We start from the raw sequence: 23,806 nt of genomic DNA, 5'->3' as shown, positions 1-23,806 counted from the left end.
TGTGATTTAAATCACAGAGAAAAAAAATAATAATAATTTAGGCAGCAAGATAGGAGAAATTTATAATGGGCAAAGAAGGGAAGTAACACTAACAGAAAGTTTTTTGGGGGATATATTTGCAGCTAAACAGTCAAAGACTATTCTCTTTTGAGGATTTAGATTTTCTCTGATCTAACTAGATTTCAGTGTTATTTGTGATTTTAATGAAAAAAAAATCACATCCATTTCCCTACTTTAGTTTTTTTTCCTCACTCCTTTGTGTATATGTTGGAGTCTCTTAAATTCATGACTTTATGTTTAAATAATAAAGGTGTGGGCTCTATATTGTGAGTTGATCTCCACAAGCAAAATTATTATTATTTTTTAAGTTTTCAGTGCGGTCCATTTTGTTCTCACTGATTACTTTCATACTGTGTTTCTACACAGTTCTGTCAGTGGAATGACTGACCGGTGGTTTCTGTTAAGGTTTTACTTTAAAAGATTACCCCCCCCCCCCCCCTTATTACTATTATTTTTTTTTCCAACTCCTTTAGTAGAGTAAGTAGAGTAAGTGGTAGTAATTGCATATTTAGACTCTAGTCTGAGAACTACTTTTTATCACAAAAGTCACTACATTGTAGAAGATGATGTGGCACTATTTACAGGAATTTCACTGCTGGTTAGAATCAGTATTATGTCTATTTGCAGTATGAAACTAAAACCCACTACATTATTAGCACCAGTAAACTGATGTCCAAATGGGACTTATCTGGTTATATATTACACAGTCTCAAAGTTGTCACATGGATGATGGACTGTATAACACTAACAGCTGCTACTCCAGTGATGTATATATACCAAATGCCATCACTCCAGCTAAATATTTCATCATGGCAACAGAATTTGTGATAAAATACTTCAACAGCATGATTGTAAATATAATACAAATGCACAGACCAATTATTCTGTAATGTGCTATAGAATTGTTTACTCTGTATGTGCTTGTGTGTTTGTATGTTTGCACATCTTTATAATCAGATAGTCTTCTGTTTTCAGGATATAGACAGTTTTCTTGATTATTAACAGCCCAATGCTGAGTTCTCCTAAGGTTAATACCTTTAATACAAAAAATTCTTATCCTATCTTTGCCCTGATAAACTTGACCATGTGTTTCTATGTCTTTGGAAAACCAGTTTTCCATGTCAGGAATCTCACTCTAAGATCATGGGCTATCCATTATTATTGTTCTTCTTCTTCAATTGTTATTTTTCCTTTATTTCTCATAGCTTCCTTCTTCTATCTCCAATTGCTCTTTCTCTTAAGTTATTTTTTTCAACCCAAACAAGTGTCAAAGCTGGTTTGGTATTCAGACCTATTCCAAATATTTGGCAATATTAAATGATCTGTTAAATAAATTGTGGTTTCTATCCAAAGCAAAACTGAACAAGTGCCAAAGCCACATAAACAAACAAACATACCAATAAATGAATAAAAAAGAAAACCAACCAATCTAAAATCAGAAAAAAATGAGCTGAAAATCTGTCACAATCAAAGCTTATGCTTCCCTAGGTCAGGAGTCATGGCTTCATAGAAAATGCAGGGACAGTTAATGGGAAAACTCTGACAGGAGGTCTCTAGTCCAAAATCCTGCTCAATGCCTGATCAGAAAAGGCTGCTTATGGTTATACCTAGTCAGGCACTGACTTATCTCTCTGGGCATCCTGTTTCATGGCTCAACTATCCTCACAGGAAGACAGTTTCACTTTCCAATTAGAGCTTTTCCTCTTTTGATCTATGCCCGTTGTCTCTTGCCTTCTCACAATACACCACTATGAAGGCTCTGTTTTCTCAACCATCTCCATGTAGAGCATTTGTTAGTTCCAACCTCAAGCCATCTCTTCTCCAGACTGAACAATTCCTGCTTCCCCTGCTTTTCCTACTACAACAAGTGTTCAGCTCCATGGTCATCTTGTCAGCTTCACCAAACTTGCTCCAGTCTGTCTTGAATTGAGGGGGTCCAAAAGGTGGAAGAAGTTGTATAGATAAAATTTAATGACTGCTCATAAAAAACCTGTCACACAAGCTCTCAACCAGTCTGTTATCCAACCTACAGAGAAGTTCCAAACTGCTCCTTTGTTCTGAAAGCATCTCAGTATTAGATGCTTTTAAGCTACGGAGACTCAACTCCTGCCACAATTGTGTCCTCCCTTCTGCTAAACCAAATCAGGAGTTTTCCTGTCCTGTTCAATGTTCTGTCCTTCCCTCTGCTGAGGGAGAACACTGGAGGAATGTTTTTTTAAATAAAAATATTTAAAATAAATAAATAAATAAATAAATAGTCTAGCTTTTGTCACTCTGACTGCATGACCTGCTGAATCACTTTGTTGGCATTTCATTCCACTGTTTTATTTAGATCTTGGATCTTCTTCATGCAACGGCTTTCTTTGCTATTTCAAAATCTTGCTTTAGTATTTTTAAATTCTTCTTTGTTTTCAGAAGCATGGAGTTGTCTTTCCTTCTCTTTAGTAAGTGATGAGGTCTCAATTCTTATAGAAAATTCTAGGCATTGTTTTCTAGGCATTCTAGGTGGTGTTTTTTAATTTAAAAATTATCTGTAGACTTATAAATGCTTTTCCTATATTTGTTTTTTCTTGTTAAATTATAGGCAACAATTAACACTCATAGATATTTAAACCGTTCAGCTTGTCGACATCTACTGTAGTATATAACAGATAACTGGGTATTACAAATCTTTCTTGTTCTCTCCTAATATCCATTTTATTTTATTTTTTTTATATAAGTATATATAAGTATTGTACAGATGTGAGACATCCTGCAGTGTTTTTTACACCACATATTTTCAAAACTTCAAGTTCTTTATATTTGCTTTCAGGATTTCAAAAGACAAAATTCATGTGCAAAGCATTCAGTTTGATTATCCTTTCTTGGCTTAAATAATCTAACAAGAATGCTGTAAAATATTAAGCTGTTCATTCTCATTAACTTTTGAGATTCTTCAATTTTTTTCCTCCCCTTCACAAATCAGTTCAGCAACTGAAAATATTACCTCATGGGTTATATCTTTATGTCTTATCTTTCTGTAAGTACAATTTTTGTGACAAAGATTTATATTTTCAATCTTCGGCAAATTTGATTGTCTTCTTTACAGAAAGACTCCTACAAATCAGTTCCCAATCATTAGTATTAGAATCATAGTATAGAATCATAGAATAGCTTGGGTTGGAAGGGACCTTAAAGATCATCTAGTTCCAAACCCCTTGCCATGAGCAGTGATGCCACCCACTAGATCATGTTGCCCAGGGCCTCATCCTTATTTCTTTCTGTCTTCATCTGCTTCACCAAACCATAATATATATATATATATATATATATATATATATATATTGCCTTTTGAGGTATCTTATTTTGGTCTCTTTCTTTGGTTTCTTTTTTTATTTTCACATTCCTCAAGACATGACTGATTCTGAAAACACACAGTTTGCAATTCATTTTACAGACATAAATTTGTAGAATTGTATTCTCATATTATCCCTGTCTTCTTCATTTTTGTTGTCTCTGGTGCCTCTTTTCAGTATATGCCTGAATATGTCATATGAGATTTGAACGTTATCTGAAATCTACATGGAAGTCTTCTAAATACTTGCTTTCAGCTTGATACTCCTATCTATATTTTAGCTATCCCAAACAATCTGAATTTACCTGCAGTTCATCTCTTTCCCCTCACTTCTTTAACATAGCAAGCATTTTTTTTTTTTAAATAGCATTCTTCCAAGCCAGTGGTCCGAGTATAAATACACCCTGAGGCTTCTCTTGTTCTTGAGATCACTTTTATGTCAGGAATCAGCAAATGCATGATTAAGCTGATTGGTAGCAACTAATGTCCTCACTCATTTTGGGTTGCCTTGATATGATAAGTTTATGAAACAGTTCTCTTTATAGACACAACTTTGTATATGTTTATTTAATTATTGTCTCTTTGTTCTTTCTTCATATCATAAAGACTCATTAATTGCAATTGTTTTATATGCAGGTGTCTTTCATACTTCCACAGTACAGTCACCCACTGGTATTTGTTTCATTCAGGAAGACTGCCTTCTATTTTTTAATGCTTTTCATAAAACATATTTAAACTTCTTTCGGAAGCTGCATTTAAGGTCAATATTTTACCATTTTGTTTTTATCATTAGATAGCAGATTCTTCACTGATAGTGTCAAAACAAATAACTGCTGATAATAGAGAATCATTCATCATGAAACTAAGTCCTATTTCATGCCTCACAGTCCCTTCCCTCCTATAAAACAGTGTGAATCCACTACCTTAAAAGATCCACACCCCAGGTATCTTGTGAGGCTGTGATATGTATGCAGTGTTTCAAAAGCACATGGCAAGATACCAGTTCTATTTATGCTCTGAATATTCCACATTCCTAATCCCTGTCTTTTTTTTTCTATGTCTTCTAATCCCACCCAACAGTTTACTTTTGGGTTCAAAATTTTAGAGGACTCGTAGTACATGAGATGTTAAAGGAAAAGCTTTTTTTTTTTTTTTTTTTTTAACATCAAAGTGATTGAGATTCACACCAGAACATAACTTTTATATATGAACATTGTTCTAATGGATATATTTGTTTTTCCCTATGAGAACTATTATTGCTGGATCTAAGGACTTTGTATTTCTTAAAATAAGAGTTAAATTTCTTAATATATGTGTAAGAACACATATATATATGTATATGTGTGTAAGAACACGTATATGTACACAGCTTATTCAAAGTCACAGGACACAAGGTGGGCTTCTTATGCAAGCCAGCAAACACAGAAGACTTTCTGCTAATAGTAATGCATCTCAAGTCTCTCAAGACACTCCAGAACCATAGCCACTTTAATCTGATTATACAGGTTTGCCTGGAGTGTTTCTTGACTAGGATAGACTGAAACATCAGGAAAAGATGTGTTTGAATAAAGGCACTGCAGTATCTGAAAACAATAAAGGAGGCAATCTTCTGTGATATTTGCTGATTCTGAGGACAAAATGTCTCTTTAACCTGAGTATATGATACTACAAAAACTGAGAACAGTATTGTCAAGCAATAGGTGAAAATATCCCTGATCATAAGGAAATTATAACCTGTAAAATACACATACCTTAGTTTAAGAGTGAATAAATATCTGAATTCCTAACAGGAGTAATAGGATGAAATTACACACACACAACAACAACAACAAAAGTTACATGATTAAACTATGAAATGATATTTCAGTAAAAGAGAGAAAAACCTTCCCTCTTGCATTTTATGAAGTATATAAAGGTAAATGTTTAGATATGTTTATGCAGTCACAGGAATCCTGCAGTGCCTAAGAAATATACCTGAAGAAACAAACACATTTTGAATTTGTAAATGCTAAAACATGATTTTACACAGGAGTTTTAAAGACTCTCCGGGTATACTTAATAAGGATTTTTTTTTTTTTGGTGGGGGGGAGCATGAAGCAAATCAACCTCTCACTCATATGGCTGAAAAATGTGAAAATTTACTAGAAAACATAAACTCTCCATGATAGCAGTATGTTTTATATTACCCATTCCCCACCTTTTTATCAGATTATGCTTTGTTGATATCTGTGTAAACAAAGGTTAGTACTTTTAGCACTGCTTTTGTAATGAGTGAAAGAAACAGCTACATTCTACATTTTAAAGAACAAATACTAGAATTATTCCATGGCACAGGTTTGACATAGAGTTTGCAATATTATTTCAACCAATTCCATAGGAAACAGAAGAAACATGAATTAAGAATGGAAAAAAACAAACAAAGAAACAAAAACAACACCATCATATTCTGAAATTTGACTAATAATAGTGACAACATTTGACAAATAATTATTTGATTAATAATAGTGAAAATATCGCTTTATTGATTATGGAAATTTGTTAACGAATCATTTTTAATTCAATAAACATAAGGGAACAATTCTCTAAATACATTCCATATATATCTCTATATACATGCATAAATATGAAAACACTCTACATTTCACTATGTGTAGAGTAAGTTTAAGCCTTTGAATTTGTCATCAAAGGGAAATTTAGAAGAGAGATCTAAAAGAACAAAAGAGAAACCAGCTAAGGAGGTGATTACATTTTTAGTAAAAATATTAATTAAAAGCAGATATAGAGTGCCATTTGATGATTTAACCACAGCTAATTGTAAGCTTGAATGGAAGATTCAAAAAATGTTGTATTAGATTATTGAAATTTATGTCATTAGTGATTTTTAGCATTTCAGGTAATTATATTGTTTTCCATCATGATGTGTCCAATCAGAAATTATTCACATTAATATGATCATTTTACTTATATTTTTATTGTCTGACTTACTATGAATTTAACCCATAATGATGAAAAATCAGCATTACATTTTACTCTCTAAAAATGGATTCTTTTATGTTATTAGCAAGTATGTTAAAGCAGTGCATAGTGAATAAGTCTGACAGAATAATATATTTTATCAGTTCATAATAGCATAATTTCACAAAGTATCTTATTCAGATATGAGTTTATTGGCAAAATTGACAGTGTATTTGAAACCATTCCTATTACAACCTGAAAGGCAGAAAATGATCTTCATAGGAAAATCAGTAAAGAATACTACCCTTCTCCTGTAAATCATATTGACCATTTCAAGGGTGAATAGTTACTTATGGTAAGTCAGATGAGGAACATCTGTTATTTAGTGAACAATGCAAAGGTAGTAGACAGTTGGTTTTTTTTTTTTTTTTCATTTGTGGTTATAAAAAATGCAGCATGTAATGTGTTGTGATGCTTGTTTGGTCTTTCCCGTTTTTAGCCTCATAGTACTCATAAATGTAACTATTCCCTCTTACAAACGGGACTTGATGCACAAGGAAGCAAAATAAATTCGTGTAGCAAAATTGTAAGAAAGCAGACAATTGAAGGCATATAAGTTCCAGAAAATCACTCAGTGCTTGGAACCATCCTTCTTTTCTTGTTAACTCAGAATGTGTGGGGGATATTCTCCCAGGGAACACATTTTTAGCAGAAAATATTTCACTGATAGTAAAAAAAATGACTAGTTAATCCTCTTGAGATAAATAGATATCTCTTGTTCTATCTATAATCCACAAGAATAAGTAATTCTGGCCACAGATCTACTATGCTTGTATCTGACTCCAATAAATCCGCTTGTTTAGATAAATGATGACTGGGACCTCTGTTATTGTTTTGCTTCCCTTGCTATCATTTATATCTTGATTTTTTTTCCTTCTGTAGAAATAAGTCTAAAAATTCAGCTTGACTTACTTTTGAATTCTAAAACTTTCAACAGATAGTCAGTGGCAGAATCTAAAGCATTAATTAAGTACAACATAACAGTTAAGTGCATCTCTTACATCTAATGAACTATCTCAAGCACCTGCTAAAAATCTCAGAAAAATTAGCATCTTCTCTTAGACATTCCTCACAGGCAATACTTACCCATTTTCATACATGTTGTGTGAAACAAAGGAAATACATTAGTACAAAAAAAGAAACATAACTTTCCCATGTAGAAAATAACACGTTCTACAACAGTGGTCAGCAACTCCAGACCCAGATCTGAGCCGTATGTATTCAATAGTCAGGTATTTCCAAAATGCACCTCCCTTTCTTGGCAGATGTTGCAGATTCTGTCAAAAAGTTTAATTGCCTCCAGTTATTCAAGCATCCTTATCCTTGGCATATAGGACACAGTTCTGAATGCAGAGCCTCCATAAACAGCTACCTCTTCCCTGAATCAGCCCTGACAAAGGGTTGTCCCAGCCAACTGCAAAAGAAAGCTAGAACAAAGTATCACCTGCCAGTATTTACTGAGAGATAAGGAAAGACTGTGCCTTTGCACCTTGATTCATCTAGAATTACGAGTAAATAATTTCTGCAAATTAAATGATTTGAAGCTGTTTCCTTCCCTTTTCCTCTATTAACCTTCTTCAATGGTCAGCAAAACTCCATGGTGCCTAGGATTTTACAACACAGGCCTTCAGCACGTGTGCATGTTCTTCCTTCATTGTCTGTACTGATAAACACCTTGCCTTAATGGCTGTGTACCACCTCACAGATAAATTCATATACTATTTTCCCAATAGATAGCCTGAGGAAATAATGGACTTTCAAGATACTTTTAAAATTTATTTTAAATTTTCAGTGTTGTCCATATATCTTGCTACATTCTCTTTTTCCCTTTTCTTCTCTGGTAGATTGGACAAGGGTTGAAAGGATGCTGAGAGATTAAGAACCTTTTAAATCAGGACAGTTTGTCTTCCTTCTTCCTAAATTCCATTTTCTTTCACTGTTCATGATATCAACATTAGGAAAATTGTTGGATTTCCTGTGAAGGTCTCTCTCTCTTTTTTTTTTTTTTTTTTTTTTTTTATTCACAGTTTGCTTCACACATCAACCAGAAAATCTTGAATCTCTGCCCCAGTGCTGTTTGGCCTCTGAGTGATTCCAAGGCCCAAGATTTAAGGGTCATCTACAACGCATGTGCATCTAGTAATCAGACTAGTAATTTGTGCAAGATCTGATGGTTTTGGTATGAGGTAATGTAGAAAAAAGTCTTTGTCTTTGTAGTGGGTTTATGTGGCAAGGTTTTCGTAGCAGGGGGCCCATTAGGGGTGGCTTCTGTGAGAAGGATCTAGAAGCTGCCCCATGTTTGGTAAGGGCCCCACTGCTGACCAGAGCTGAGTCAATAAGTGATGTTGTTTTGCGCCTCTGTGAGAACACATTTAAGACAGGGAAAAAAAAAAATAAATGCTGTGCCACACAGCAGCTGGGAGAGTGAGAGGTGTGAGGAACAGCCTTGCAGGCGCCAAGGTCAGTGAAGAAGGAGGGGGAGAGGTGCTCCAGGCGCTGGAGCAGAAGTCCCCTGCGGCCTGTGGTGAGGACCATGGTGAAGCAGGCTGTCCCCCTGCAGCCCATGGAGTACCACGGTGGAGCAGGGTTCCACGCTGCAGCCCGTGGTGGAGACCACGGTGGAGCAGGTGGACCTGCACCGATGGAGACTGCGGCCTGTGGAAGACCCCTGCCGGAGCAGATTCCGGGCCGGACCTGTAGCCTGTGGAGAGGAGACCACGCAGGAGCAGGTGACCTGGCAGGAGCTGCTGCCCGTGGGGGATCCAGGTTGGAGCAGTTTGCTCCTGAGGGATGGACCCCGTGGTACAGACCCATATCTGGAGCAGTTCTTGAGGAGCTGCTGCCTGTGGGCAGCCCATGCTGGATCAGTTCACCAAGGACTGCATCCCGTGGGAGGGACCCCACAGCACAGGGGACAAGAGTGACCGAGAAGGAGTGGCAGACAAGAAGTGCTATAGACTGACCATAACCCCCATTCCCCGGTTCCCCTGCGCCGGTTGGGGGAGGAGGTGGAAGAGGGTGGATGGGGGGGAAGGTGCTTTTGGTTTCTTTCCTTTGTTTCTCACTTCTCTAGCTTGTATGTAATAGGTAATAAATCTTACTATCTCCCTATGCTGAGTCTGTTTTGCCCGTCACAATAATTACTGTGCGATCTCCCTGTCCTTATCTCAACCCTTGAGCCCTTTTCTCCCCATTCCTCTTTGAGGAGGGGGAGTGAGAGAGCGGCCGTGGTGGAGCTCGGCCATCCACTCAAGTAAAACCACCACAGTCTTATATATTGAAGTATTATATTATTGATTGTACAAACAGTATATAATCTGTGTGAATGAAAGAATATTTTAATTTAAAATATTTAAGTCAATTAAATATCAGTGAAAAGCACGACTACTTATAATGGTTAATTAAATGTCCATTTTGAAAAGAAAAGAAATAACAAGAAAGAAAAGAAAATATCCAATAGACATTTAAAAAAATGTCTGTGACTTGCTGTCATATTTTTTTTCAAGCAGAGCAAATTAAGAAGAATGTGTTAGAACATAACAAAAAACAGTTCAATGTAATGCAGAAACCATGTAGCGGTCACATATGTATAATGTACAATGACAGCAGTTATCTTATTAAACTTAATGGAATCTTCAAAAGACACATAAATCACAGGCTTGAGACAATAATGAGGTAAGCTTGCAGTCTGATCAGTTTGCATGCAAATGACCTAATATTTATGAAATTAATGTTTGTATTTTTATACTGTTTTGTAAGCAGTGTCATTCCTACTGTTCTATCCTTGCTTTATTGAATTTTCTTAAAAATAAATAAATAATTAAAATTGCTAATCAGGAAGCTAAGGATCAGATAATACTCTTCCATTATGTCAGTTTTTTAATGTTCATTTCTGAGTGGAAGCTTATACTGATATCCATCAAAGACATGTCTGAAATGCTTTATGTCGTTAGTAATTTTAAGTTTAAAAAGTTGAAATGTAAATTTGATTTGAAATGTGTTCGTGTGTTTGCATGCATAACTCAAAGATAAGGCCTAACTTAAGATGAGGCCTAACATTCAGATGAACATTACATTAATTAAATTATTTTTTTACATATAAAGAAAATCTCTTCACATTTTCTTTTGCTATTATGCATTCTATATTTAAATAAATAGGGTGGAGTCATATTTATCATCTACATTTCATTTCTAAAACTTTAGGCATTATTTCATTTACCTGCTGTCTGTGCTGTTATAATGTAAAGACACATAAAAAGTCTTTCTTTAATATATTCAGATGTCAGTCTGACAAACTTTCAGTTCATTCAAAACTGCAACATGCTAAATGGTTTGACCACAGCCTAGTAACGAATGTGATATCATGATCCATTTTAACGAAAGGAACAGGTTGTACTCATCTTCTTTAAATTAAGAATAAGAAAAATGGCATTTTGAGAGGTGAGGGTAAATAACTGTAGCATTGCACAAAACTGAGTCCAATACAAGCTCCAAACAAATACAATTTGAAGAATAAGTGCCATATATTTTTCTTGTAATTAATGTCAGACTAATTCTTAAAAAAAAACTATTACCATTATTGTGGACCTACTAAAAGTTGCACTTCTTCTCCATTCTTAATACTTGTGACACACAAAAGAGGTGTTATTCTAATTTTGAAAACATAACAGAAGTATTATGCAATTCAGTGATTTGATGGCTTCTCCATTTATTAAACAGTGGAAAATAAAAGAGAAAATGCAATCACACTATCCAGCTGTTCACCTTTTTTCTTGTCATTGTTGCTGTTGTTATTCAGACAAACTATTGACAAGATCAAGTTGCGTTATTTTAAAGAACTACACCCATGAAAGGATTGCTCTAGATTAGACTAAGATTGTTAGTGGAAAGACAGAGGGATTTTCTTACAAATCTAAAGGAGTAAGTGCTAGGTGTTGTGTTGTTGTACAGCCTCTGAATGTCAGAGAGAAGGATTATCCCTTAAGACTCCTGTCCATGTAGTGCTCTAGCAGCCGGCTCTGGTAATGTATTCTTTTAGAAGCAGCTAGCAGAACTCCAGGCAGTCAGGCTGCAAAGACATACAACTGATTGCCTAGCACCTCCAGATTTCCTCACCAAGCACAGAATGGATATCTTCTGGAAATTAGTTTAGAAAAAGTTTGGAAAAAAAAAATATATATCTTGCTGGAAGTAACACTAAATTATTAAGAGGAGTGAAAAGCATTCTCAGACATCAAGAGGAGAAGTAATTGGGGATAGGAAATTGTGAAGTCAATAATTCAGAAGTTATGAGATAGCTTTTATTTAATCTTTCAGGATAAGAAAAAAAAGCATGAAATTGTGTATGAATGACATTAAAAGATAATGTGTCAAGAAAACGTGGAGGAGAAGGCATTGCTGATCTGAGTATTCTAAAGATGCTGAAAGATTCTCTCATCAATGGAAGAAAAAAAACACAACAATATGAAAACAAGATTAGCATGTGCAAAACAGAGATCCACCTTAAGATGATACTTAGTATCATCTACAATGTAAAGAGAAATTAACTAATTGAATTGACAAATGCAAGAAAATTGGAAATGTTAATATGAAACACCAACTTTACTTTTGGCTGACAAAGTACAGGTAGGCATTCATTTCAAGAGAACTTAAAGTTATAAGGCAGAATCATCTCAACTTTAAAAATCCAAAGTATCAAACCAGATATCTGAACTCTGTTCTAACTGTAATTCAATATATAACTTCGACTTCTTTTCTTAGAAACCAAAAAGAAATTATAAACGTCTAAATAGAACTTGCAAAGGTCTGATAAAGACCTTTAAAAAATATAAAACTTGCAAAGGTCTGATAAAGAATTTCTGATGATATGTAAAGCTGTGTGTTAGCATTTTCTGACCTACAAGAATATTCAATTAATTATGTTGTTCAGATCTTTACATCCACTTCAAAAGCTAATTCGTCATTGGCTCACACAAAACATCAACAAAATAGATATTTATAATCTTTAAACATAAATAATCAGAAAGAAAAAAAAATATTATAAGTTCATTATAAGATTAGGGCCAACCACCTTGTGTGGTTTTGTATAGGATGGAAGAGAATATAAATTGTAAATCTTTATACTTTTCAGTTATTTAAGTGCCACATAGATGAAATATGTAAGAAGCATCTGAATTCAAATTCGTCAAAAAGTTTCTTATTTTGTTTAATAATATGTGCATTCAATTGTGTTTTCATTTCAGGTTTTATTATTCATTTTTTGCTTTTGTTCAGTTTGGAATTTGATCAGGAGGTGAAGAGACAGATGCAGGAACTATGTGAGGACAGATGGAGATGACATAAACAGAGATCATCTCTCAGGAAGGTGGCAAAAATTTGATTCAGGTTACTTCAAGTTGTAGAGTGTTGAAAGACATCAGACAACTAGAATCAACATAAGACAAAATGCAAATTATGTAGAAAAAGGTACCTGCAAACATAATGTCATGTTGGTTGACGTAAAGGAAAAGTTTGGAAGGGTACACTCATTTTGAGCTACAGTTTTCCATAAATTTATCTGAAACTCCTGAATAGTGATTATCATTTAGAAACAATGTGCAGGTAATCGATTAACAGTTAAGAGGTTATTTGAGTACTCAGCACCTTGGAAAATACCAACTCATCGTAGGTCTACTGAAACAGACGATAAGACCAGACCAAACCAAGATTTCAAGTATGAAATTTTACTGTAAGCTTTTCTGGGTGTTAAAATTTGCAGCCTTTTAGCTACTTGGATGTTTACAAACACCTTTTTTTCTGACCTCCCACTAACACAAGCAAACAAACAAAAATCAGCATAAATTATGAGGATTAAATAACATTTCTGTCATGCTGAAAAAAAATATGAGAATAAAAAAACGCAATACACTGCAATGTTCTTTGTTATGTTATGATATCCTTCTTCTATAAACATTTTGGTCTTAATAAATTAATTGTGCAGATAAGAAAGAAGAAGAAATGTGAGAAGCTGGTGAAGGACCTGGAACACAAATCCTAGGCGGAGCAGCTGAGGGAACTGCGGAAGAGGAGGCTCATGGGAGACCTTACTGCTCTCTACAACTACCTGAAAGGAAGACCAGGTAACGTGAGGCCCTGAGCAACCTAATCTAGTGGGTGGAATCCCTGTCCATGACAGGGGGGTTGGAACTAAATGATCTTTAAGGTCCCTTCTAACCTGAACCACTCCATTATTCTATGATTCTAAGATGTACCTGTGCAAGAAGAAAAAAGCTGGGTCAAGATCTATTTTAGTCACTGAATTTGAGAAAACTATATTAATAATCCATGGTTTTCACAGAAAACTATTGTAATACAGAGAACTATATTCATACAGTGGATCAATTTTGCTGTTGGACATGTTTCAGTGGAAATAAGACAGTGTTAATAATTGGAAAAGTCTCCAGCATTGGGGGAGGGGGGTGGAGAGAATGGGAGGAAGAAATTGTAATTCACTGAGATTCATTACTCACAGAATGTTGCTAAACAAATTGAATCAATGTGAATTTTCTTCACATAATCTTAATCCCTCAACCTCTAAAACTTTTCCTTGAGCAACTTTGGATCTGTTTGTCTTCTCAGCAAATTTCTCTTGAGGTAGCTTCCTCAAGGAGCCCTGATGAAGTCCTTCATTGTGACTTAGCTTAACGGGAAAACAAACAAACAAACAAACAAACAAACAAAACCACACCACTGTCTGAATAGCTTCATATTTAGCAAAAAAGGGATATATATTAACAATTTTAAAAGAATGCAGATTTAACGAAAATAAAGGGATGTGTATGTCACAACTTAAAATAAATATTTGACCAATAATTTCCATTTGTTATCATCAAAAGTACTGTTCAGTATTTTTGTATAAATTTTTACTCTCAGATGGAGCATCTACTATACAGTCATGCAACTACTTCCTACTACAGTGATGTGAAACTCACAGTCTCTTAAAAACTCAGAGATCTTAAAATATGTCTGTTAAAAAAAAAAAAGTCTACATTTATTACATTCTCTATGGTTTTTATTTGTTTGTTAATTTGTGTTTTGCGCTGTTTGGTTTTGGTGATCCTGATTATTATTATTATTATTGTTGTTGTTGTTGTTGTTGTTATTATTCCTCTCCATGTTATGGTTTGGCTTTAACACCTAGAAAGGAAGGTAGTTCAAGAAAGATATGGGGAGCTGGGGGTCCACCTCTTCCCACAAATAACTAGTGATAAGACTAGAGGAAATGCCCTCAAGTTGCGCCAGGGGAGGTTTAGGTTAGAAATTAGGAGACATTTATTTTCAGAAAGAGTAGTCAGGCATTGGAACGAGTTGCCTGGGGAAGTGGTGGAGTCACCATCCCTGGAGTTGTATAAGGAAAGGTTGAACCTGCTTAGTGACATAGTTTAGTGGGTGACATTGGTAGTAGGGTGATGGCTGGACCAGATGATCTTGGAGATCTTTTCCAACCTTAATGATTCTATGAGTCTATGATTTCTGAAAGAATATACTAAACAAACTATTCCTCTCTTAACAGTAAGATGTTCTAACACTGCCTTCCGTCTTCCATTATAGCCTGAAATGAACCTTGTCTTCCGGAGATAGAAAAAACACTACAAAAATTAATCTCCTACACAAATAAAACAATTCTTTTTTTTTGCTTACTGAAATTAATATACTTCAAACCATTGTATTTTTACTTTACAAAGCTGTTAGTATGATAAAATTTAGAAGTTAGCATTTAAAGTTCTTTAACACCTTAAAGCATTTTCTACATAACTATTTTTATTGAATTATGATAAAAATGTGTTATTATAATATAAAAATATATAAATATTTGTTATTATAATATATATATATAAAAACATTATTTTGCTTACAGAACCAAGAATATTCCTTTATTTTAAGAGATAGATGATGTGATATTTTAAGGATGTATTCTGCAGGCATGTAAACCTGATAAGATTTGCATAAATTGAGGTAATTGAGGGTATTCTTCAACCACACACTGACCCTAGGGAGAACAGCTGCTGGTTACTCCCAAAGTTATGCAGAGCAGGAGGTAAGAATATATTATATTGTCAGTTGAATATTGTTATATTGAACTCTATCTTAAGTTTTTCATAAGTTTTATCATAAGTTTATTATGTCAGTCTGCAAGTGATCTTGTTCATTATTACAGGACTAAAAAATCTCTCAGGTAGAGAACTAAAATTAGTAAAAACTGGCATTTGATTCTTATGTTGATATTTACAAAACTGTCTCATATGCAGTCAGGACTAAAATATTAAGATTGATTTTTAAAAGAAAAAGAAGAAAACCAAAATATTTAGAAGTGTCAAAACTTATTTCAGTGTTTCATACTGAAATTAGATCTTTTGATATCTTCGAATCAAACTATTCCATTTCAGTTTGTTGAAAGGATCTTATAGATAATCACTTGACATGAGTCAATTCAACATTCATCTGTATTTCTCAACTTTTCATTTAGCTGGTCTTCATTCAATATACAAATATACATATATTATTTATAGATATTATTTAATTTAGGAGGAGTTACTGTGATGTTTTAGGTAGAAATAAATTTCAACTGATGATTGCAGCACTTTTATCAACTTTATATTTCTTGCTTACCTACTAATATTTAGGATATTTTATTGAAGCTAGAGAATCTACTCATGTGGTTACCTTGTCTTTTTATGCTAATTATCTAGTACCAAAATTTATAAAAAAAAATTTGAAAGCTGAAATTCTAAATAGAATCTAGAAAATAGAGATTTCTATTTTACATGTGATGATAGAAATGCTGTCAAAAGTTGTGTTTTTTTTTTTTTTTTGAAAACCTAAGAAAATGCTTCAGCAAGGTTTTGTTGACTAAGAATCTGTTACTTGTCAACTGCAAAGTAGTATAATTCCTCTGTGGTCTTAGTCCTTATCAGTTTTCATATCAAATGTTTTGCTTCACTCTAGGCTACACAGTATCAATATATTTACAACTACATTTTTAGTCTTTGAGTATAGTATTCAGATGTTGCTTAGTTATTTCTGTGTATTGTATTAAACTTTGAATACTTATTTTCAACAGTGATGGGAATAAGAAGAAACAAACTAGGATGGATGGGCCATTGAAACCACTGTTAATGTTATTATAGTAGAAAACATTAACAATTGTCTCTTTTAGAGTATGGAAATAAGGAGGCAATATTATTCCAAGAATGAGTTTGCCTTTATCAAGGCTATGATAAGGACAGTTTTACAGAGAAACAGTAATTTATCTGACGATTCCAGGATAAAAGTCAATGATAATATCAAGTAAATGAGAACATAAAAGTGGTTGGCCAGGCAAGATAATGTTTTTCACTGAGCATGAAAAATCATTTATGAAAATGATAGCGATAGCAAAACCATTTGCTTTATTATATGGGCATAGGACAAACTGTGCTCATAGATTAAAATCTGAAACAGACGTCTGATTTTTAGAATTGTTAAGGAGGCTATAGCTACTACTTTAGAAAAATGTATCTTTTCTAAGCCTCAGCTTATTGTCACTGACAGCTGTTACACCATATTCTGTTTTGATCAAATATTCTGATTCACATTTAAAATATCAATATTCTTTGACAAGTACAATACAAATAATTGATAGATTAAGTATACAGAATAGAGAAGAGCTGTCAAGAGTTTTTTCTTTGTTGCTGGTGCTGGTGGTAGTGTTTTGTTTGTTTGTTTGTTTGTTTTTATGTGGAACCCATTCATAGTGCTTTTCAGTTCTTCAGGCTATTTTCCATGCTAATAAAATTAGATACAGTAAGTTGTCTTTCTCACTGATTAGTTAAAAGAGTTCCATGTAATTTTTAGAACCGTGGGTAAGGGGCTGAATTAGCTTTTGAATTTTTGAACTGCATTTTCCTTTACTTGCTTTACTTGCAGACTCACGTTGAAGCTGCTGTTGACCTGCACCCCTTACTGTATAGCTGCTCTCCAGCCACTTGTCTCCCAGACTGTACCTCTGTCTTGCATCGCTCCATCCTAGGTGCAGCACCCAGCATTTATCTTTGTTAAATTTTATGCCATTGATGATTGCCTCAGTCTCCAATCTATCTAGATCCTTCTGAATGGCCTCTCGTCCATCCAGAGAGTCAACAACACCTCCCAGTGTAGCATTGTCACTGAACTTGCTAAGGATGCATTCTATTCCTGCAACCAGATCATTAATAAAAATGTTGAATAGGACTGGCCCTAGAATTGAGCAGTGGGGAACATCACCAATGACTGGCCACCAGCCAGGTGTAGCCCCATTCACTACAACACTTTGAGCTCTGTCATTTAGACAGTTTATCACTCAATCGGATAATGACAGGACAAGGAGGAATGGTTTTAAACCGAAAGAGGGGAGATTTAAATTAGAGGTTAGGAGGAAATTTTTCACTCAGAGGATGGTGAGTACAGGTTGCCCAGAGGGACTGTGGATGCCCCATCCCTGGAGGTGTTTAAGACCAGGTTAGATGAAGCACTGAGCAACCTGAGCTAGTGGGTGGCATCCCTGCCTATAGCAAGGGAGTTGGAACTAAATGATCTGTGAGGTTCCTTCCAACCAAAGCCATTCTATGATTCTATGATTCAGTGTAATGTGAAACTGTTTATCTCACAGTTGATAAATATATGTAAAAGCATAAGTCTAAGGGCTGCATTCAGAACATGTGTTTCTTTTATTACAGACGTGTTGCTTGATCAGCTGCCTTCTAAATAAAATAAAATAAAATAAAATAAAATAAAATAAAATAAAATAAAATAAAAATAAATAAAATAATAATAATAAAAACACAGCACAAAAGGTTTGAATATTCCCTCATCACTGAAAAAGTGTGTAAGAGTGCACAGCGTTGTCATTCTGATAAGCTTTTATCATAAATGTCCACAGTATGTAAATACTATGAATATTAAATAATATTAAATAATAATAATAATAATAATAATAATAATAAGGAGAGATCAGTTGAACTTTTAATTCATAGAGACATTAAATGTCTTGTGGCTAAAATTTCTGTAACAGTACAGAAGATGTCCGAATCCTGAGTCTCAACACTGAAAGTGTGGTTTGCTCTGGTATAGATTAACCACATTTTCATGATAGTCTTCCAGCATTATGCAAAATGAATTTGATTATTCAAATAGCATTTCAAGTAAATACTAACAATCATAGAAAAAGACTGAATAATGTGAAATACTGACCCAGGCAATGGATATGATTTTCACAGGTTGTTTATGGCTCATGGTTTAGCAAGTCCTTCCACATTTTCCTGTCATCTAGTTGTTTAATATTCTATCTTGCTTTGTTTAATGTCATTAACCACTTTCAGAAATTTGTTTCCAGAAAATTCTTAGTGAGCGGCTCAAAACATCTAGGGTAGTTCTCAAAGGACTGCTTAAACCAAGTTTATAATTTTACCTACAGTTTGAAATTACAAGGTCAGTAATCAGACCACTACAAAAGAATTTATTATAATGCAACATATCTCCCATGGGAAAGTTTAACACATTTTTATTTTCAATATTCTACTCATGATTCAAAAGCTTTCATTCTGCTGACATGAGATATCAGTCATCTTCTTACCGCAGAAAAGGAAATTAGCAGTAGTTTAGGCCTACAGTGTTCAACTTTGATTTCGTTAATGCATCTTAAGAATTTTTCTGCCTTGTCAAAGCCTACAATGCTTGAGTTCTATAGCACAATATGTCTTGAAATCTAATAACATTCTCCATAAAAATACAAACAATAATAATAGAACAGTTCTACTTCTTTCTGAACTCAATTGCAATTAGAAACCAGGAAAGTAATTTTAAAACTAGGGAGAAAAACACCGTAGATATATCTTTTTCATTATATTAACCCACAACCCTGTCAAGTCTGAAGATTTTCAGCATGTATGCATATATTTGGAAGGTAGATAAATTTATGATACTGTGAAGATATGATTTTAGTACCGAAGATACTTGAACTTTCCACATGGATCAGACTACTAAGTATCTTTAGGCTTCATTTTAAAGTAAGATGGCAGACTATTGAGTGATAAAAAAAAATCTGATATTTCTGATATATAAGGTCATCAACATTACTTTCTTTATTTTACCCTTCCACAATAAAAACGTTAACCCTGAAGAAAGATATAAACACTGAAATTAGAAAATTAGAAACGGTGAGTCTCTTGGGCCAAGTAGCTAGTTGCACTAAAATATAATTAAAACAAAACCAAACATATTTAACTGCAGAAGGAAGTTAAGAAGAGAAGAAAAATACTAAAAGTATTATAAAAAATATATATAAAAAAACTATAAAAAACTATATAAAAAACTATATAAAAACTATAAAACAATACTAAAAGTTTTGGGGGGAAGGGTGAATCCCACATATTCAGTTGTTTTTCCACATAAGAATTATGCCATTAAATTCTTCTGTATGAAAAACAAACAAACAATCAGCAACAACAACAACAACAACAAAAGATGCAACTCTCTATGGAGTAATGAACTGTAGATTAAATATTCATGAAAGTTGTTTATTATTATTATTAATAATAATAATAATTAATGATTCTATTGTTTACCATAAAATCACACATAAATTACACTGCAACACATAGCCAAATGAGATGGCATTGATTACATACATTTCTTTGCAGGAGATAAATTATTTTTTCCCTACAGGTTTTCTTCAAACCTTGTTCTGTAAATGTAAACCTATTGAATATTATATTGCACTGCCATGATACTTCCAGATGGCAAATTCAGAACAAGGCAAAAAAAAAATTGAAGTTACAAAGATAATAGAAATTTTGGAAGAGGAAAACACACCTTTGATTTTCCTAACATATTCCTGATTACATTACTACGTGAAGGAAGGCATTCAGAGAAGAAATGTGTGTATCTAAAACACAGTATAGTCCAAATTGCTTTGAAGCAATGAAGCATCTTCATGGTAAGATTGGTCTAGTGTTAATGGAGTACTTGAGAAGCAGTAGGCCTAGATTTAGGTGCTTCTCTTCCAATGCTTGTTCAAATTTACATCTTTCTTTTCCTTTTGTAGAGAACAGCCTAAAAACTAAACAATAAGTAATATTCCATCTTTCAGGTAATAGTTGTGTTACTGACTACATTAGAAATTGATGAGGCCCAGAACGAGTAGGTCTGTAGATCCAAATCCTTTTGGTGTAAGCACTCAATCTCCACATTATATTCATATCTAGGGTAGGTGTATGGCAGGGGGGTGAAGGGTGTAATTTCTGACTTAATCTCCTTCGGTCATGTGGACTGAAATTCTTGTGAGACAAATTCCATTAAACAGAGGCGATCATGTAATTCACTTCAAAAGTTCACTCCAAATCTAAACTAAGATACTAGTATAGACATGTCCATTATACACCAAAGAAAAAAGTATGTCTTGGGTTAGAGACTGACTTTGGAGAGAAGTTCCTGAGTTTCAGTACTTGTTTATACTTTTTATTCATTGCTTACTTGACATAAAATATGCAAACACATCTATACTGTGCACATAACACCGTAATCAGACTATGTTCTAATAATTCTTCCCTAGTTTTTGGAGGTCACTGAGAACAAAAAGTCATACATGTTAGTTGCTTGGTAAATTTTCATATTAATCTGTTATTTAAAGTTTCTACATTACTTAAACAAAAATATATGTTAGCTTGCTTTTGAGTTTGAGTTACTGCTTTTCCAGAAGTCTCTGAACATCAAATATTTTTAGAAAGTAGTACTCTACTGTTCCCAGGGGTCATACTTATTTGTATGCAGGTAAATTTTGATGGGGAAGGTCTCAGTTAGAATTATATCATGAAATCCTCTAACAGCTTGCAAGGAAAAATGATTCCTACTTACAGAAAGAGCCATAAGCGTTCATTTTATGCTCTTCTGGGGGGTTGGACAGGTTAATGTAGGTATAACTGTGCCACTCCTCTCCTGCTTGATAAAGATGATATGTGAAAAAGGTTCCTTCTGTCTCTGAGCAACAAATATGTCACATTGTAAGTTCTATCAGTGCAATTTGTATTAACTGTGAAAAAATTGAATGGTACCCTTAATAATTAAATAAAAACTTACATTAAATTAATTGTAAAATAATTCAAGCAGTGCAAATGCATACAAAGGATAAAGCTTCTTCAAAAAGAATGACTAAACAAAATCTTCCAACTATATGAACAAACTTTCAGAGAACCAAGTTCTAAGACAAATTTAATAGCTACAGTCAATAACAACTTTGTAAAATATTGTTATTTATTAAAATTTCACCCCAAAAATGTAGTTTATAAACTGTTTATATCCAGAGGCATCATAAAACACACCATCTCTTTTCTGGTATCTTCCACACCCTGTTATTTAGTATAATAACAGACCACACATGTACCAAAGAGAATTATTTTGATGATCAGGAAAATGTACTTCACAGTGCAATTAATCCTCTGCAAAAAGGATTTCTTTTAAAACCCTGTGATTAGAGCCTCTTTAGAAATAGTACCTCTCCCCATACACACAGTTTTCTGCATTCTGTTAGTCATATCTGTCTGAATCTCACTCTGCAATTTTCCTGCTTATCAGAAAAGATGCTTAATGCATTGTGATTAGTCCATTGGATGGAGATTTATAATTTACATTTTGTGAAAGAGGTTCACACTGTTCTAAACAGTTATCTCCTTTATTATATTTCCAGAATATGTTAAAAACATGAGAGAGTATTTTTTCTTATCACTGAATAGAAGCATCACAGTTGTTCATGGAATGTAATAGAGAGGGTAGCCTTAAGCACGAGGTATATAAAACAGTCAAAATAGGATCAAAAATAGACGTGCAAAAGCCTGAAGAAAAATCTGCATGATGTCAAGGTTTGTGTAGTTTGCTGAAGCACACCAGGAGTTCTGCTTTAATTGAAATCATACTTTGTTTTCAGTCTTGTAAGTATGTATGTTTTTCAGTCTTGTATGAACATGCAATTAAATGTATGCAAGGACTTTTTTTTTTTCTTTCTGAAAAGAAGTAATAATTCCCTCTTTTCTTCTACTGAACAATACAAAGAAAGAATGGTTTTTCACCTACATGACTTTTTTAATTTTTTTGTTTAACATTTTAAATATGTTCATTTTATTTTTTTCCTCCCTTAAAATCTATTTTTTTTTTCTTCCTCTACAGCTTTCTCCTCAGACTTCACAAAAGGAGTGGCACAAAATAAAAGTTTCAGGGAAATTAATCTGGAAAATTTTTGCTATTATAATTGCCTTGGGCCAAAATAAATTGTAGTGCTGGGAATTTTTATTATAAAAAGTTGGATTTTTTTTTGTTTTGTTTTGTTTTGCTTTTTTTCCCTCATAAAATACATTAAAGAACACTCACTAGGCCAGCACCTTACCTATATGAGTGCCCAAGGAAAATGTAGAGGACACATATTTCCTAGGGGCACATATATGTAAACAACGTACATGGACATTCTACGTCTTCCATGAACAGACACATATACTCAGGCAATAGCATATCTGGATTCTAGAGTATAAATAAGAATTCTGATACCATTTCTTTACAAAACATGAAAAATTTCTAGCCAAGTGGCAAAAGTTAAAATGTACATAATACCAACGTTTTGTAGCAGTAAAGCTACTTGCGAAATGCACCAATTTCACTTTTAATATTTCAGATATTTAGTTTTTACTTTAAGTTTAGATATCCTTTTTTGCATATAATTCTTGACTATTAAGCCCCCCCCCCCACCTCCTCCAAAAAAAAAAAAAAAGGCAAATAAACACAAAACAAACAATTAGTAAGTGAGATATATTTACTTTCATGGTCATTTTATGAACATCATAGTATATCATGGTAAATCACACACAGTAGCATGACCATAATTCATGAAGTTATTTTATACTAGATAATAATCCAAACATTGCTTGTGAACTAGACAAAGTGGAAAACACAGCTGAATTAGTAAGTAATACACATTGCAAATTATTAGCAAAGCTAAGAAATGATAGGTGAAGCAACTTGGTGAGATGTAATGGGATCTTCTGAATCAGCTGCAGAAAAGCTGTTAGAATCAGTAAGGAGATTTATTTTCATAGTGCACCACTGGTCAAAAATATAGTTTATACCTACTGTCCAAAAGTCACTCTGTTTGGTACAATGCAGACCTTCTGCCTTGGGTGGCGACTCATGTTTATTTTCTATTCAAGATACTGGGCAAAGAAGGGAGTTTGTACTAGCTTGCATCTCACTTCAGTGCAAAACTGGGATGTGGTTAGATAGTGCACCCATTCCCAGCCATCTAAAAGGACTCATTGAGTTCTCTAATCTAAACCAGAATCAGGCCTATGGCATCATCTAGTC

General features: G+C 33.9%; 1 protein-coding gene across 10 annotated transcripts in view; it reads right to left on the bottom strand.

The window, feature by feature from the left end:
* Window positions 1–23,806, bottom strand: part of MGAT4C (MGAT4 family member C) — a 427,868-nt gene that overhangs the window by 77,612 nt on the left and 326,450 nt on the right. Inside the window, exon 1 of one of the 10 annotated variants that reach the window (XM_083820102.1) lies at window positions 21,317–23,180. The exons of the other annotated variants lie outside the window; for them this stretch is intronic. Coding sequence (XP_083676228.1) covers window positions 21,317–21,328 — 12 coding nt within the window. The 5' untranslated portion in view covers window positions 21,329–23,180. Of the gene's footprint in view, window positions 1–21,316; window positions 23,181–23,806 lie in introns of those variants that run through there. 10 annotated transcript variants of the gene reach the window in all.

Source organism: Anser anser, assembly GCF_964211835.1.
Source record: "Anser anser genome assembly, chromosome: 1".
Taxonomy (NCBI): Eukaryota; Metazoa; Chordata; class Aves; order Anseriformes; family Anatidae; genus Anser; species Anser anser.
The sequence above is the reverse complement of the archived record's forward strand: the minus strand, read 5'-3'. Positions and strand labels throughout refer to the sequence as shown.